The sequence below is a fragment of the Callorhinchus milii genome, unplaced genomic scaffold (genome assembly GCF_018977255.1).
Source record: "Callorhinchus milii isolate IMCB2004 unplaced genomic scaffold, IMCB_Cmil_1.0 Scaffold4, whole genome shotgun sequence".
Classification (NCBI taxonomy): Eukaryota; Metazoa; Chordata; class Chondrichthyes; order Chimaeriformes; family Callorhinchidae; genus Callorhinchus; species Callorhinchus milii.
The window spans coordinates 8,116,670-8,133,191 of NW_024704745.1; the positions used below are offsets into that span (position 1 = coordinate 8,116,670).

At 43.7% G+C, this 16,522-nt stretch overlaps 1 protein-coding gene across 1 annotated transcript in view; it reads right to left on the bottom strand.

The window, feature by feature from the left end:
- epha3 (eph receptor A3) overlaps nt 1–16,522 on the bottom strand; it is a 112,688-nt gene that overhangs the window by 77,300 nt on the left and 18,866 nt on the right. The window contains exon 3 of the mRNA XM_007895703.2: nt 2,118–2,781. Within this exon, the coding sequence (XP_007893894.1) occupies nt 2,118–2,781 (664 nt within the window). The remainder of the gene's footprint in view (nt 1–2,117; nt 2,782–16,522) is intronic.

Consider the following 16,522-nt stretch of genomic DNA (forward strand, 5'->3'; position numbering starts at 1 on the left):
AAGTCAAATTGAAGTGAGCTGCTGCTTAGGCATGCACCATTGACATGTCAAATGCTTTGATATCTTCCTTGGAGACTATTTAATAATAATAATCCTTTCATTTGGTATAGCATCTTCCACATCATGAGGATGTCTCAAACTGCTTCACGTAATATACCATAAAGCCAATGAGTGAGTGACCAATTTTATATGGGGAGAATTGTCGGCCAGGAAACTGGGAGTAACTCCCTTCTCTTCCCAAGTAGTGCCTTGGGCGCTTTAACGTTCACCTGAACAGACAGACGGGACCGCCATTTAATGTTTAATCTGAAGGACGGCACCTCTGACAAAGCAGCACCCCTCCCAGCACTGTACTGGAGCGCAAGCCTAGAGTATGTAAGTCCTAAGAAAAGGGCTTGAACCTGCAACCTTCTAACTCAGAAGTGAGAGAGCTACCAGCTAACCCAGGCTAAAACACAAGTTAAAGTAAAACAAATAACAGCGCTGTTCACACACATCCATGCCACCGTTCGTTTGGTGAGAGAGAGGAGGTGGGTCGGTATTTTCAAGCAGCGATTGTTTTAATCTGAAGCCCGAACAATCCTGAGGGAAGTATTGACTCAAGGAGCTGATGTTGCCTTCAAATCAGCCAACTGAGCCTTATCTGCACCTGATAAGAATATTGGGACTTTCGGAGTAATTACATTGAAAGTAAATTCTCTTGTAGTGTAAGCGTGTTACCAGATGGAGCCAAGGGTAAACTGCGTTTGCGATGGGAAGTACAGCTTGCTTGGAATCCATCCTGAAGCAATATTTACTTACATTTTTATGCAAAGCTCGACAATACGCACAGTATTGCAGCATGACAGTGACCCCGGACCAAACAATAACCACAGGCAAGAGATGTATTCTGAGCGCGCTGTGTTCGACTAGAAAATGGTTTGTTTTAGGCCACGACATGACGGGCAGTACATTAAAAAAAACTACCGGCGTTTCTCAGTGAGGGAGCACTCGAAACTAGAACCATAATCCAATCCCTCATAAGACACTCAAAGCCCACAAAAGCACCTAATGTGTAGCCATACTCCCCCTCCCCCACTCCCCCCCCTCCACCCCTCCCCCCCACTCCACCCCACCCAAGGGAATGGTGAGTGCTCATTGTGGAAAATTCGCAAAGAATCAATAAGCATCAATAAACAGTCTTCTCTTTTCAAGCAGTCCATCTGAACAAGGGATCGTGATCTTGGTTGACCGTCTCATCTGAAGTCCCACACCTCCGACAGTGACCACCCCACCCCCCAGTACTGCACTGGAGCATCAGTCTGCACTGTGTGAACCCGTAGTCCCAACGTGGGGCTTGAACCCACAATCTTCTGACTCAAGAGGCAAGAGCACTACCGACTAAGCCAGGCTGACACTTTTTGCCAAGTTATTGCACAACGGAAGGAACAATATCATTTCCGAAGGCTCTGGAATTCCATTAACAGAATTGACTTAGTTTAACAGTGGCTTAAAGGTCTTACTGTCTGGAGTCAGATTTGAAGAGGTATTCAGTGGGTGACAGTGGATAAAGCATAGCATTTGGTCACAAATTTTAGACTAAAGGTTAAAACAATTAGAAACTAGTACACACACAAGGATATCCGCCACCAGTCTGCTAAAAGCGCTAACGGGCTCAAAAAAAACTTTCCAAAAAAGTGCTAATCTGGGAGTTATAATATATAATCTATACTATACATATAAGTAATAATCCATACATTTGAAATAGCGCCCTACCACATCGTTAAGACGTCTCAAAGTGCTTTACAGAATATACTTTAAAGTGAATTGACTAAATATTGTGTGGGTGATAGCCAAATACACACCGCAGTGTCCCACAAAAGGTGTTGGATTGAGTGACCAAATGATTATGATTAATTTTTTAAGAGATTATCACCTCCGGAAAGCCAATCGACTAACTACCAGGTTCCTACTTACTGCTGGGTAATCTGAGGCGTGTGGAGGAAGAAAACTTGCGTAAGGTTTCTCCCTACCCAAGAATCGAAACCGGGTCCTTTAGCTTGCAAGGCGAGAGCTCTGACCAATATCCTGTAGGTCTCCACAGGGGGGTTTTATAGTATAATTTCACTAATGGTTACCTTGACACGTGTTTCCTCTGTCTTCGTAGCCGGGGTCACACAGGCACTTCCCGATGGGCACCAGCCACTCCCCGTCGGTGCTGCAGTACATTCGGGGAGGGTCCTCCTCCTTGGAGCGGTTGACGCAGGATCCCCTGACCTCCACCAGCGAGAGGGAGTCGACGCCGGGCACCGTGTCGGGGAACATGGCCAGGTTCCGTGTGGTGAAAGGGCATTTCTTGAAGAAGACACGCACGGACACCAGAGCCACGCAGGCGCCCACGTCCTGGAAGGCCAAGTAAAACCCTTTCTTGCTCATCGGCCCCACCTCCCGCACCTCGGTGTTCAGCTTGAGGATGCGGTCCCCCAGGTCCATCTGGGTGAAGCTTTCGTCCGCAGCGATGGTGTCGATCTTGACAAACTGGCTCTCCCTGAACTTCAGCACATGATCTTGGTCAGACTCCATGTAATACAGGTTAAAGGTTTCTTTGCAGGTGCCCAGGACCAGAGGGATGCTGTTGCAGTCTCTCAGGGTGAACTTAAGCTCCACGTAGACCTTCTGGGCAGAGTCCCGGCGGATCCAGGTGGTCCTCAGCCAGTTGTTTTGGCTGGCCTCCATCACGTTGCACACCTGGTAGGTGCGGATTGGGATGTAGTGCTCATCCACGCCACTGATCTCTTCCCACTGAGAAGGAAAGGGAAAAAATAATCAGGGGTAATAACTCGAACTTGAACCGAGTTGGCTGTATGCGTGGAGTCCTGTAGCACAGTGGTTAGCGCGTTCGCCATGTGAGGACCCGGGTTCGATTCCTGGACAGGGGCAAAACCGTAGGCAGGTTAATTTACTCCACATGCTTCTGTTTACCTAGCAGCGAGTAGAAGCCCAATTGTTGGGTGATCACTTTCTGGTGATAATAATCACTCCCCAAAAATTGGTCACTCAATCCACGACTGTCTGTGGGACGCTGCTGTGTGCAATTGGGGGCCACGTTTCACCCACAAAATACACAGTCAATTCACTTTACAGTGTATTCTGTGAAGTGTTTTGAGATGTCTCAATGACGTGATAAAGTGCTGTATCAAATGCAAGGATTATTATTATTATGCCTGGTGAGATGTTATGTTGCAATTACTTGGAATCTACAGCTACTAAACAGTCGGTACGCACTAGAGTTTGTACTCTACATGACTCTTCACCTAACCTAACCCTCCCCCACCCACCCCTATCTTACTTCCTTCTCTGTTATTCCCTTCTCTCCCTCATTTGCACCCATTATATGGTAGAAAGCCGATCATATGTTCTGCCCTGAATGAGATCTCTTTGCACGGTCACATTGTAACGCTAGATTGCTTATGGTTCCTGACATGTTAACATCAAGTGTGGGTGGAGCCCACTGTAGGTGGACTGGTCACAGATATAATGTAGGAAAGCAATGTAATGTAATCCTTGTAATGTAATGATATAGCACCTTATCACGCTGTCGAGACATCTCAAAGGGCTACACAGATTTTACTGCGAAGTATGATGACTATTTGTAGTATTTGTAGATGAATGCAGCAGCCAATTTGTGCCCCACAAACAGCCATGACGTGAGTGACCAATTTTTATTTGTGGGGGGGATTGTTGGCTAGGACCCCAGAAGAAACTCCCTTCTCCTGCCACGGGATCTTTAATGCCCACTTGACGGGACCTCGGTTTAACGTCTCATTTGAAGGACAGCGCCTCTGACAATGTAACGCATGCCCCTGGCACTGCACTGGGAATGTAAGCCAAGACTGAGTTCAAGTGCAGTTTAACGCTCGTAGTTTAATTTTAGCTGTGACTGTCCTCCGAACCCTCTGACATTGGAACCTGAGCCTCCTTGTTTCAATTACTGTAACACGTTCATTTGATTTCATAGTGTAGGTGAGATACCACAGCTGTTATCAGTGTGTACTGTGAAAGCAGATGGACAAGGGCAGTGCAAGTCCTTTAGGACCGAGCTGAAGCTTTCCAACTGTTGGGATCTCTGCAGCACTAAAGCCACCCACTTGCAGTCTGATTGCCAGTTTTTTCGTTGTTGTTTGTACCGTTACTGCTGCATGTGCCAGAAATCATATCCAGATTTTCCTGCTCCTTCCTCCGTTTGCAAACAACAACAACTAAAGTGAATTGACTGTATATTTTGTGGGCAAAACACGGTAGGCAATTGCGCACAGCAGTGTCCCACAAACTGTCGTGGATTGAAGTGACTAATTTATTATATTATGATTTTTTTTGAAGACATTATTACCCCGGAAAAGCGATCTACTAATCGACCAACAACTGGGTTTCTACTTACTGCTAGGTAAATAGAAGTGTGTGGAGTAGGGAAACTCGCTGAACATTTCGCCCTGCCGGGAATCGAAACCAGGTCTCTCGCTTGCGACACGAGTGCTCTAACCACTGAGATACAGGACTCCAGATTAACATTAATATAGATAGCATCTTTTACATTGGGAGGACATCCCATGGTATTTAACAATCCCGGCTCAGCACCCAAACTGGGGTTGGGAGCTGGGGGTCGAGGGAGGGGGGTGTTAGGAAAGAGAGGAATGTTAACCAGAAGAGGGTTCAAAGTGATAGGTTTTGAGACAGATGCTCGCAAAACTGGATTCCATTCGTGTGGGCACCTGGAACATGATCGTGATATCTGTAGTGAGATTCACAGAACCACGAATCACAAAAAGGCAAAACACGTGGAAGGGATCCCGTGCCCCTTGCGTCTGTTTCCCAGTCTTGGCTAGAGTCTGGGGAGGAAGCAGGTTGGAGGGGTCGGGAGGTGCCAGGGTATGAAGAGATTTGAAGTCGATCCATTCTGTGATAGGGAGCCAATAGAGCCTGGCGAGGACTGGTGTGATGGGCCTGCGCAGTTTGATGAGGGTGAAAACTGCAGAAGAATGACTCAAATCCTAAGACGCTTTATCGCAAAATCAATCATGTGAATGATTTCAACCAGCGAAACTCGATCATACCACTGCAGAGAAGAACTCAAGTTGCTGTCATTTCATATTTGTTGATGGAAAAACTGATAGGAAATGTGACAGACTCCACTAAAGCCTTTGGAGAAATACAGCTGGTGTTCATAACAGGCAAATTCCTGCTCACAATTTATATCACCATTTATCAAGGAGCTGGTCTCTCATTTTAACAGCTTCCTAGTCTTAACAAAAACTCAGGCATTGTTGGCTGTAGCCACAACAATTTGCATTTATATAGCATCTATTTTACCTACAAGAAGACCACAGAGAGTTTGACAAATGTTAGGGGTGTGCACCCAGAAAGGAAATGAAAATAAATTAAAAGGATGTTGACCAAAGGGCACAGCCAAAAAGCTGTGCTTTTAGCGGGGAGAAGATTAGTACACAAGGAAAGAAGTAACAAGGGAAATGGGTTTGCAAGACAGCTCCAGAGGATGGGGAGAATGAATGGAGTGCGGAATTAAGTGCTCTTAACAATGGGAATTCACAGTTGTTTTATTCTGCCTTTGGCTGATAAAGACTGACGCCCCAGTGAGCTGCTGGTGGAGCACTGTATTGTCAGAGGTGCTATCCTTCGGTTGAGACATTTAAACCCAGGTCCCCCTCTGCCTGTTCTGTTGGACATTAAAGATCCCACGGCACTATTCTCAAAGAGAAGGGAGTTTCTCCCTGGTGTTCTGGCCAACAATCCCCCAAACAAAACCAGTTGTTCACTTCATGGGACTTTGCTGTGCGCAAATTGGCTGCCACATTCGCCTACAATATACACCGTCACTACACTTTACATGAAACTCATCCCAACGTGAAAGGCACTACATCAAATGCAAGGATTATTATTATGAACAATAGCCTATAAACGTATAAAACGTGAACTCTTTTGACTTTTGTTACACTTTTCTGCAAGGCAAGGACTTGCAAAACCTTTTCCTTGTTTGTTAGCACAGTCAGTGCAAAATAAGATTCCAGGAGTTCTATGAAAACCATATTACTTGTATACAGATGTGTTATAGACAGTGTTGTTTCACTTAGTTGGCAAGGAAACCATTAACAATGCTTATTATATTACAGGCAGGGGGTTCTTTTCTGTACATATCACAGAGATTTGTCTTTTTTTGATTAGCCAGGTGTCCAACACGTGTAGAAACCTATCAGAGTGCTTAAGATATCCAAACCTTTTTTACTTTATATATATTTTATTTTATACATCAAACCAGACAACGAGTTCCACATATGTATGGCATCTACACAGGGAAATGTCCCTGTGTCTGGAATAGAATGTGCACTCTCTCTCCCTGGGAGGATGCACCCTACTTAACTAATCCCAGAAGGTATTTGGTGTGGGTACACAAGAGGATGTTTCAAAGGGATTCCTCATTTGTATGAGATGGAGAGAGAGAGCGTGAGAGAGAGAAAGAGTCATAGCCAAGGTACCTAATATGAGAGGCTGAGTAAATAAAGAGTGTCAAACATGGAAGTAAATATCAATCATAATCCTTATATTTGATATAGTGCTTTTACGCGTCAGGAGGAAGTTTCCTGATGTAAAAAGCACTACATCAAATATAAATCAAATCAATGTGCTTCACAGGATATATTGTAAAGTATAGTAACTGTGTATTTTGTAGGCAAATGGGGCAGCCAATTTGCACACAGCAATGTTCCTACAAATAACAACAGCTAGAATTTATGTAGTGCCCTTCACATAGGGAAGAGTCTCGGAGCGCATAACAGTGGCTGAGCTTCTTGCTGAGCCGGAGTTAGGAGGAGGTGACCGTAGGCTCAGTCAAAGAGGAAGGTACTCAGCTGCAATCTAAAGATGGGAAAGGAGGGGGCAAAGTGGAGGGATGAGGCAGAGTTCCAGTGTTTGGGGACATAGTGGCTGAAAGGACGTCTGCTGATGGATGAGGAACGTGCAGAAAGCCGGAAAGGGGGCATTATGAACTGAGAATAATGTTCCAAAATTGTGTATGTGTGGGGTAGGCTGCAATGTGCTGTGGTATGTGTAACCACACACGTACAATAATAAAGGAAAGAGCTACCCACCAATATCAGATTTACAATATCATTTTGATTGATGCGCAACAGATGGAATTTCTGCATAACTCACGCAGAGAAGTGAACATCCTGGTTAAAAAAAAAGGACATTCCTGTCCTTCGAGAAAATTGGCTCTTTTTCCCTACCACCCCCACCTTCCCATAAATCGTTCATTGCCTGTCACGTGATCAATAAATTCATCAGCAGTAATGTTGCTTCCTGACTATTCAAATGCGGAAGACGAGACTTGAACAGGGGTATTGATTGAAAAATAATACTGAGTCCAGTAGCTTGTGCTTTAAAAGGAAATGCAACAGTAATAATAAAAACAATAATAATACTTGCATTTGTTATACTGCCTTGTCATGTCAAAGAAGATCTTGAGGTGCACGTTTTTCTGTAAAGACTTGTCACTGTGTGTTTGTAGGAAATCGGGGGCAGCCAATTTCCGCACAGCAGTGTCCCATAAATGTTTTGGGTGTCAGACGGGTGTCAGACACATGCTGAAACCCATCACCATGCTGAAGATTATCTAAATCAAACTGAGAATTGCATGCCTCCCATGCATGGAAATTCCAGGAATATTTAATTGGAATAGAATTTGCACTCTCTCCCTGGAGGGACACATCCTGATTACCTAATTCCTTAAAAAAATTGGTGATTCAATCCACGATTGTTTGTGGGACACTGCTGTGTGCAATTGGCTGTTGCAAAATATACAGTCAATTCACTTCACAATATATTCTGTGAAGTGCTTTGAGATTATTATTATAATTCCGGAGAGTATTAGGCACAGTTTGACAAGAACCAAGGATTGGAAACCCCAGGCGAGCTATGCCCTGGAGTACTGCGGACTTGCCTGGCTCAGGAACTGGACTACCGAGACCGCCACTGACATTCTGTTGCCAAACATGTCACCTTAGAGCCAGTTGAGCTCCAAGGAGACCCCTGTTTACCACCCCCCTGTTGTCCCACAAACAGTCGTGAAATGAATGATCAACTTTATCGAGGAGCCTGTTAGCCAGGACACCAATAAAAACTCCTTTCACTTTTTGAATAGTGAACAGGATCTCTTTAATGTCCATCTGAGACTGAATTACAGAACGTTTCCAGACTGGTATTATTTCCAGATTATAAAGTGTCCATAATAATCCTTGCATTTGATATAGCGCTTTATAATGTCATTGAGACATCTCAAAATGCTTCACAGGATTTACTGTAAAATGAATTGACTGTATATTTTATGTGCGATTGCCGCTCACACTGCACGTGAGATACGATCCATATTGTATTAATTTAGTAAAACGCTAATAAAATAGAGATCACTATATTATGTAGTGCTCTCTGTTTTGTTGCCCAGGATAAAGGGCCTTTTTAGGTCACACATGTCTTTAATCAGGTCAAGTTCCACCTTAGAGAGAGGACCCTGCCTTCGAGGTCTCAAATTGCACATCTAAATTTGCTTCATGCATATTTAATCCTCTATTCCACACAGCCAACATGAAAGGATTGCTTGATTGAAATAAAGTATCTGAGGCACTAATAATGAACGAATCTGTTTGCCGTAATATCACGGCTGTAATTACATTCTGTCTAACACTGTGCCATGTCCTTTGAGTCTATTCTTCCACTGTGGATCACTTAACTTCCCTGACTTTCATCCTCTGTGCAGCAAAGCTTTAGCCCTATGTTGCATTTGAAAGTCTTGCACCTAAAAGGTCTTCCAGGTGGCAGCAATTATTTGCAAGGTTCAAATGAATAAATAATGCCATTATTAGACTTCTTTTGAACGTTTTCCAGGGGATCTGTGGACTGTCCTCAATACAATGGACCATAGTTTACAATACATTCAGTTCATGTCCCAGCACCTGCCTATCCCTCCAACCTACTTACATCCCACTCCATTAAACCACCCCCACCCCTCTGCCCTTTTCACTCAGCTGGCTCAGGCCTTCTGCAAGTGCCTCCACCCATTCACTCCACCATCAGTGGACCATGCGTTCAAACACTAAGTCCCAAACCTCTGGAACTCTCTGCCTCAATCCCTCCATCTTGCCCCCTCCTTGCCTGTCTTCTGATCACACCTGAAAACCTTCCTCTTTAACCCCTCCCTATCCCAGGCTCCGCCACTGTTAAGCAATCTAAGTTGCATGGAGGGCGCTTTATAAATGCAAGTTGTTATTATTGTTCAGTGTCACTCACGTCACATCCTACCGTCTCCACTTACAATCCTCGTTCCCACCCCCACCCTTGAGTGTCAGTGTAGCCTCCAGAGACACTTAGAAAGGATGGGGAGATGGAAGCCCCGCCCTTTGTCCATTGGGCACTCTGGCCAGCAGTGCAGGCTGTATACTGAGGTGATCTCAGTCTGTCTCAGTGATAGCACTCTCGCCTCAGAGTCAGAAGGTTGAGGGTTCAAACCCCAAGTCACAGCCTAGGCTGATACTGCAGTGCAGTGCTGGGGGTGCACTGTATTGTAGGCAGATGCCGTTCTTTGGATGAGGCATTAAATCGAGGTCCTGTCTGTCTGTTCAGGTGGACGTTAAAGTTCTCAGGGCCCTATTGGAAGAGAAGGGAGTGTCTCCCGATGTCTTGGCTGATATTCCCCCAGATAAAATTGTTCATTCGTTTGACGCCTGTTTTTGAACATTGCTGCGTGCAAAGTGGCTGCTATGTTCACCTTTAAAATTCAAATATAAACCACAGCTTATAGTAACAATAATCCTTGCATTTGATATAGCGCCTTATCACGTCTTCGAAATGTCTCAAGCGCTTCAAAGAATATACTGCAAAGTGAATTGATTGTATATTTTGTGGGTGAAACACGGCAGCCAATTGCTCACAGCAGTGTCCCATAAACAGTCGTGGACTGAGTGATCAAATAATAATTTTTTTTCAGGGATTATCAACCTCGGAAAAGTGATCCACCAATCAACTAACAACCGGGTTCATACTTATTGCTAAATAAACAGGGGCATGTGGAGTAAGGAAACTTGCCCAACGTTTTGTCCTGCCCGCGAAACCCAGGTCCTCTCTCTTGTAAGGCAAGTGCTTTAACCACTACGCTATAGTACTCCCACTCAGCGCTTTGAGCTGTCCTCCTGACGCGAAATGCAAGGATTACTACAATAAAAGCCAGGTGCTTCTTGATAAATCTTAATGCAGGGGAAAAAGATATAAAAGGTGAAACTCTTTTCTCAGACAATTCCAATTCATAGCTCGATTCAGCCATATGAACTTCACCCGTACTTGATGAAATAAATGGTTATTGAGCAAATGCCGCTTAACAGCTGAACAAAGCCATTGAAATCGCAATGTGAAAACTGCACAGATTTCCTCACAGTTCAAAGGTGAATTACATTCCAAATCACACTCAAAGGGTGATAGAATTTAATCTCAGCTGGAGCCCTTTGCTAAATTTCTGAGCTTTCCAATGAGAATTCACGGTTGTTTCATTTCACTTTGGCTGATAAAGGCTGACACTTCAGTGTAGTACTGGTGGGTTGTTGCTGCATAGTCAGGGGTGCCTTCAGATAAGATGTTTAAACTCAGGTTCCGTCTGCCTGTTCAGAGCCTCCTTAAAGATCAAGGTGGCACTATTCAAAAAAAGAAGGCAGTTTCTCCCGGCGTCCTGTCCATCGATCCCTCAAATAAAATCAATCATTCGATCAGTCACTCTGCTATGTGCAAATTGCCTGCTGGATTCACCTATAAATACGCAGTCACTACACTATAATGATTTCCTGTGAAGTGCTTTGAGAAGTCGCACTGATGTGAAAAGCACTGCATCAAATGCAAGGAATGTTATTATTAATACACAGCCCACAAAATATAAGTCAATTCGCTACAGTATATTCTGTGAAGCACTTTGAGACATCTCAACGACATGATAAGGCTTTGTATCAAATGCAGGATTTTTATTATTATAAGTTTCCCCCTCTAACACCGCCAGCCCATTATCAACAAGCTTCTTTGGAAAGTTGTTCATCACTTTTATAGTAAAGCTATTTCTCTTAAAGTAGCTCTGGGAAAAAAACACGACTGACATCACATCCAAGTGCAGGTGCTGGTTCTTTATTTCCTGCTTTTTATGGCCCCTCAAAGGCCAATGGCTGAAAATATCTGTCCTGCTGTCACAGTATTTACAGTGGGAAATCCTCAAAAGAGCCTTATAATAATAATAATAATCCTTGCATTTGATATAGCGCTTTTCACGTCTTCTAGACGTCTCAAAGCGCTTCACAGAATATACTGTAAAGTGAATTGACTATATATTTGTGGGCGAATGTGCAGCCAATTGCGCACAGCAATGTCCCACAAACAGTCGTAGATTGAAAATGACTAATTTATTATTGTTTTGTTTTGGAGGGATTATTATTAGGCGTGTGGAGTAAGGAAACTTGCCCAAGGTTTCGCCCTGACCTGCCTGGAATTGAACTCAGGTTTCTCACTTGCAAAGCGAGTGCTCTAACCATTGAGCTACAGGACTTATCACATCGTTGAGATGTCTCAAAGCACTTCACAGAATATATTGTAAAGTGAATTGACTGTATATTTTGTGGGCGAAACGCGGCAGTCAATTGCGCACAGCAGTGTCCCACAAACAGTCGTAGATTGAGTGATCACATTTTGTGGGTGGGGATTATATCCCCTGGAACATGATCCGCCAATTGACTCACAACCGGGTTCCTACTTACTGCTGGGTAAACAGAGGCTTGTGGAGCAAGGAAATTTGCCTAAGGTTTTGCCCCACCTGGGAATCGAAGCTGGGTTCTCTCACTTGCGAGGTGAGTGCACTAACTACTGCGTTTACAGAACTCCGCGGTGGGCTTGAACCTATAGGTGGGAATGCTATCAGCCGCCGAGCCAGGCTGAAAGCAAGACACCAGGTTAAAACAAACGGGCAAATTCAGACAATATTCCACCCTTTGTCGTTCCTTAAAAGTCCTTAGAAAAACAACGAAGATGTCAGTCAATTTGCCACGAGGCGATGGAGCGAGCACTCAACTCATTCGCTCACTCCAGCGAAAAGCTGAGCATCAATTGTCAAATTATACAAGACTCAGCTTCTCTGCGTCAGGTCACATACTAACCAGGTTAAAAGCAGACTCCAAGTGTTGTTTGTGTCTTTTGCTGGTGCGTTGCTAGGAGGTGTTGTTGAGTGATTGTGTCTCTCTCAGTGGGCTTTAAGTGCTGCAGCAACCTTGCTGGGGTGGAGAACCCAGCAGGTATCGCACAGATCCATCAAAGTCCAGCACTGACCTGCTCTGCAAAGCATACACTTAAATGATACACAGGGGGGAAATTCCACCTGGGGTCTGTCTATTTATGAGAGTCCAGGATTTGGCAAATTCTTACACAGAGCCTTAATTTTTCTGTATTTTTCTATACTTTTTCTCACTTTTCTATACTTCTTTTTAAAGTACTACAGTAAAACTCGCTTGAATCTGATCTGTATAAACCGTACAATCGTCTAAATCGTGCATCTGCCCAAGTCCTATTCGAGAGCTTATATTCTATGCAAGTTTCACATAACTCATACTTTGCATACAAAGTCATATTAAATGTATGGATCCCAACCGATACGACTTATGTGAGGCTTTCACTGTACAGAATACCAGAGAAAGACGCTGCTGCTCATGACTGTAAAAATTCATAGTCGATGTATTTATAACATAAGAAATAAGAACGAACAGCTTTTATTTCTGCTGCTGCAATATACATCAAATATCAAATGAAGGATTATGTAAGACCTTCAATCAATCGGAGAGTATGTGCGGCCGTGGGGATAAACTACTATTCACCCTTTCGGTTTGCTCTGCAATTTTGGTTTCATTCTGACCGCCTCTATCAATCTTAAACAAGCCATAAACAATCCTAATGCAGTGCTCCTTTCCATCTTCTGTTTGTCATTACTGTAATTATCAATGGAGCCAACTATACCTTGGGAAATACCCAGTGGCTTGGCACCAGATTTGCTTTACACAATTACGATCCTGATTTGGCCTCAGAAGCTATGAGTGGATTCATCAGTCTCAATGAGAGTAAGCAGCACTTTATTTTAAATCGTTCCTGGAAGAACAGATCTGGGAGGGCAAAATGCCTGGAAGTGAAAACAGTAGAATCACATACAGGCCCGGAAACCGATCAGTATTCTATCACTTGAAACCAGAAGAGCTATCCTGACTTCAGCTGTGAAGTATAATGAGCTGTAGAGGTGTTAATGCTAGCCTGCTTCTCAAATGACTGCTCTTTCCATGCATTACAAAAGGCTTCTTTTACCTCACTTCAATCTGTTGCTAACATTTGAAGTCGCTTTTACTAGACTGGTGGTTTTCACGCTGGGTGATTACTGCTTCCAAAGATCTAATTTCCTTAAACAAGGAATAGAACGTGCTTGGCAATACAGCAATTTTTTAACCTTATAATAATAAATAATAATAATCCTTGCATTTGATATGGCGCTTTTCACATCTTCTAGACGTCTCAAAGCGCTTCACAGAATATACTGTAAAGTGAATTGACTATATATTTGTGGGCGAATGCGCAGCCAATTGCGCACAGCAATGTCCCACAAACAGTCGTAGATTGAAAATGACCAATTTATTATTGTTTTGTTTTGGAGGGATTATTATTAGGCTCTGTGTGGAGTAAGGAAACTTGCCCAAGGTTTCGCCCTCTGCCTGGAATTGAACTCAGGTCTCTCACTTGCAAAGTGAGTGCTCTAACCACTGAGCTACAGGACCTATCACATTGTGCCTTATCGTGCCTCATCACATTGTCAAGACGCCTCAAAGCGCTTCACAGGATATTCTGCAACGTGGATTGCCCATGTATATTGTAGGCAAAACGAAGCAGCCAGTTTTGAACACAGAAATGTACCACAAACAGCCATGGAGTGAGTGATCAATTTTATTTGGGGGATTATTGACCAAGGCACCGGGAGAAATTCCCTTCTCTTTTCAAATAGTGCCATGGGATCCTTACTGTTCAACTGAACAGGCAAATGGAGCCTCCATTAATGTCTCATCCAATAATAATAATACCAATAATAATCCTTGTATTTGATATAGCGCCTTATCACATCTTTGAGACGTCTCAACGTGCTTCACAGAATATACTGTAAAGTAAATTGACTGTGTATTTTGTGGAACCAACACAGCAGCGAATTGTGCACAGCAGTGTCCCACAAACAGTTGTGGATTGAGTGACCCAATTATTATTCTTATTTTTTTAAGTGATTATTACCCCAGGGAAAGCCATCCGACAATCGACTAACAACTGGGTTCCTACTTACTGCTAGGCATACAGAGACGTGTGGAGTAAGGAGACTTGCCCAACGTTTCTCCCCGTCCGGGAATCGAATCCAAGTCCTCTCACTTGCGAGGCGAGTGCGCTAACCACTACACTACAGGACTCCACAAGGGGAATACAGACAACATTGCAGCGTTCAGGAAGAAAAACACGGGAGTCTAGCCAGCAACATTGGGACTAGTTAGAATGAGACATTCACCGCAACGGACTAAGCACTGCACCTCCAACAATGCAACACACCCCCAGCAATGCCTTGGAGTTTCAATTTAGATTGTGTGATTCCAAGTCCCGACATGGGGCTTGAACCCACAACTTTCTGACTCAGAGGCGAGAGTGCTACCACTGGCCGAGGCTGACACACACAAAGGAGGATTGAGGATTTAAAGGAATGAAGAACCATCCATTAAAAATCCCATTCATTTTCTTGGTTCATTTATTGCACGCCACAAGCGAGAAGTACTCTCTGCATGATTTGTTTTTCATTTTCAAACGTCTGTGGTGGTGAGGTTCTTAAACAGAGGTCTCGCCGTCATTTGTTCTGAAGCAGTCAAACAAATGAACGACGTGCGGGTGAGAAAAAAAAATAATGGTCCCGGTACTGCAAAGTGGTTTCAAAAAGTGGTCAATGATGTGATTTATTGAGCAGTTTAGAATCCCATTATCTCTAATAGAAAGGCACTCTGAGTGTGTTACATTTCAACTTACAGCTCGGAAACCCAAAAGTCATTAGTGGCGGGCCAGTACGTACCGTGGCAATGATTTGTCTGGGGTCAGTCGCCTGGGTGCCATGCCTCTGGCACCGGCTCAGAAACCTTTGTGGTTCATTAAGTCTCCATAGACCACCATCTTATTGGTACCACGACTACAATCATACCACCATGAATGGCCTAGCTCCGCTTTCACCAAGATATTTACTAATAACGGTCCTTGCCTTTGATGGAGCAGCCTATAATATCAAAATGTCTAGAAGGGCTTCACAACAATTACTGTCAAGTGTAGTGACTGTGCATTTTGTAGGTGAAACACAAGCTGACGATATGTACTCACAGTAACATCCCGCAACCAGTCATGAATGAATGACCAATTTTATGGGAGAAGTTGTCGGCCAGGTCACTGGGTGAAAGAAATTTCCTTCTCTTTTCGAATGGTGTCTTTAACTTCCACCCAGACAGGAAGATGGGACCTTGGTTTAATGTTTTATCTAAGAGGGCAACAATGCAACACTCTCCAACCTGACATCAGAATCCTGACGTGGAGCTCAAATTCCCATCCTTCTGACTCAGAGACAAGAGTGATACCAACTCAGCTAGGCTAAGCTGACACCTTGCAAGCATATCAAATACAAGGATTATTACTGTTCTATAGCACCTTCTAATTCTAACATATCATGAATCAAACACAGTCGAAACTATGAGTTCTAGGGTTGTCTTGTGAGGCCCTTTTGGGATGAATACAACAACAACAACAAATTGCATTTATATAACTCCTTTCATGTCAGGAGGATGTGCCAAGTTACTGGACAGTGAAGGGTTTGAATCCAAGCTGGGTGCTGGAGTCAAGAGGGGTGGAGTGGGAGGATGATTGAAGGCACGGTCGAAGAGAAAGGTCTTGAGACGGGCTATGAAGGAGGCGAGGGAAGGGGGCGAAGTGACGGAATTTTCAATCTTGAAAATTGATGATTGAAAATTTTGAATGCGCATTTTCAATGGCTGTTGAAGATGATATTAATAAGAAGAATTATTAATAATAATTAATAATATTAGAAAGAAAATTGGGCGAATACATGAAACACGTATTACAGGATGATATCAACTGTTTTTTCCCCTCTGCCTCACACCAGTGGACACTATCTCAGGCACCAACTGTCCTAGAGCACTGCACTCAAGTGTCTATCCTTCACACTTGAGGAGCGGTCTTCAAGTGTGAGCTGTGATTGCAGGATACTCAGCGGCGAGGGGGAGGCAAGAGCCCGGCTGATTTTCAATCTCCTGACCAAGCAAAAGACCACTGAGCTCAATTTTAGCATCACTAATGAAGGCAATGGTAAGACCACTATTGACCATCAATTGTAACAGCA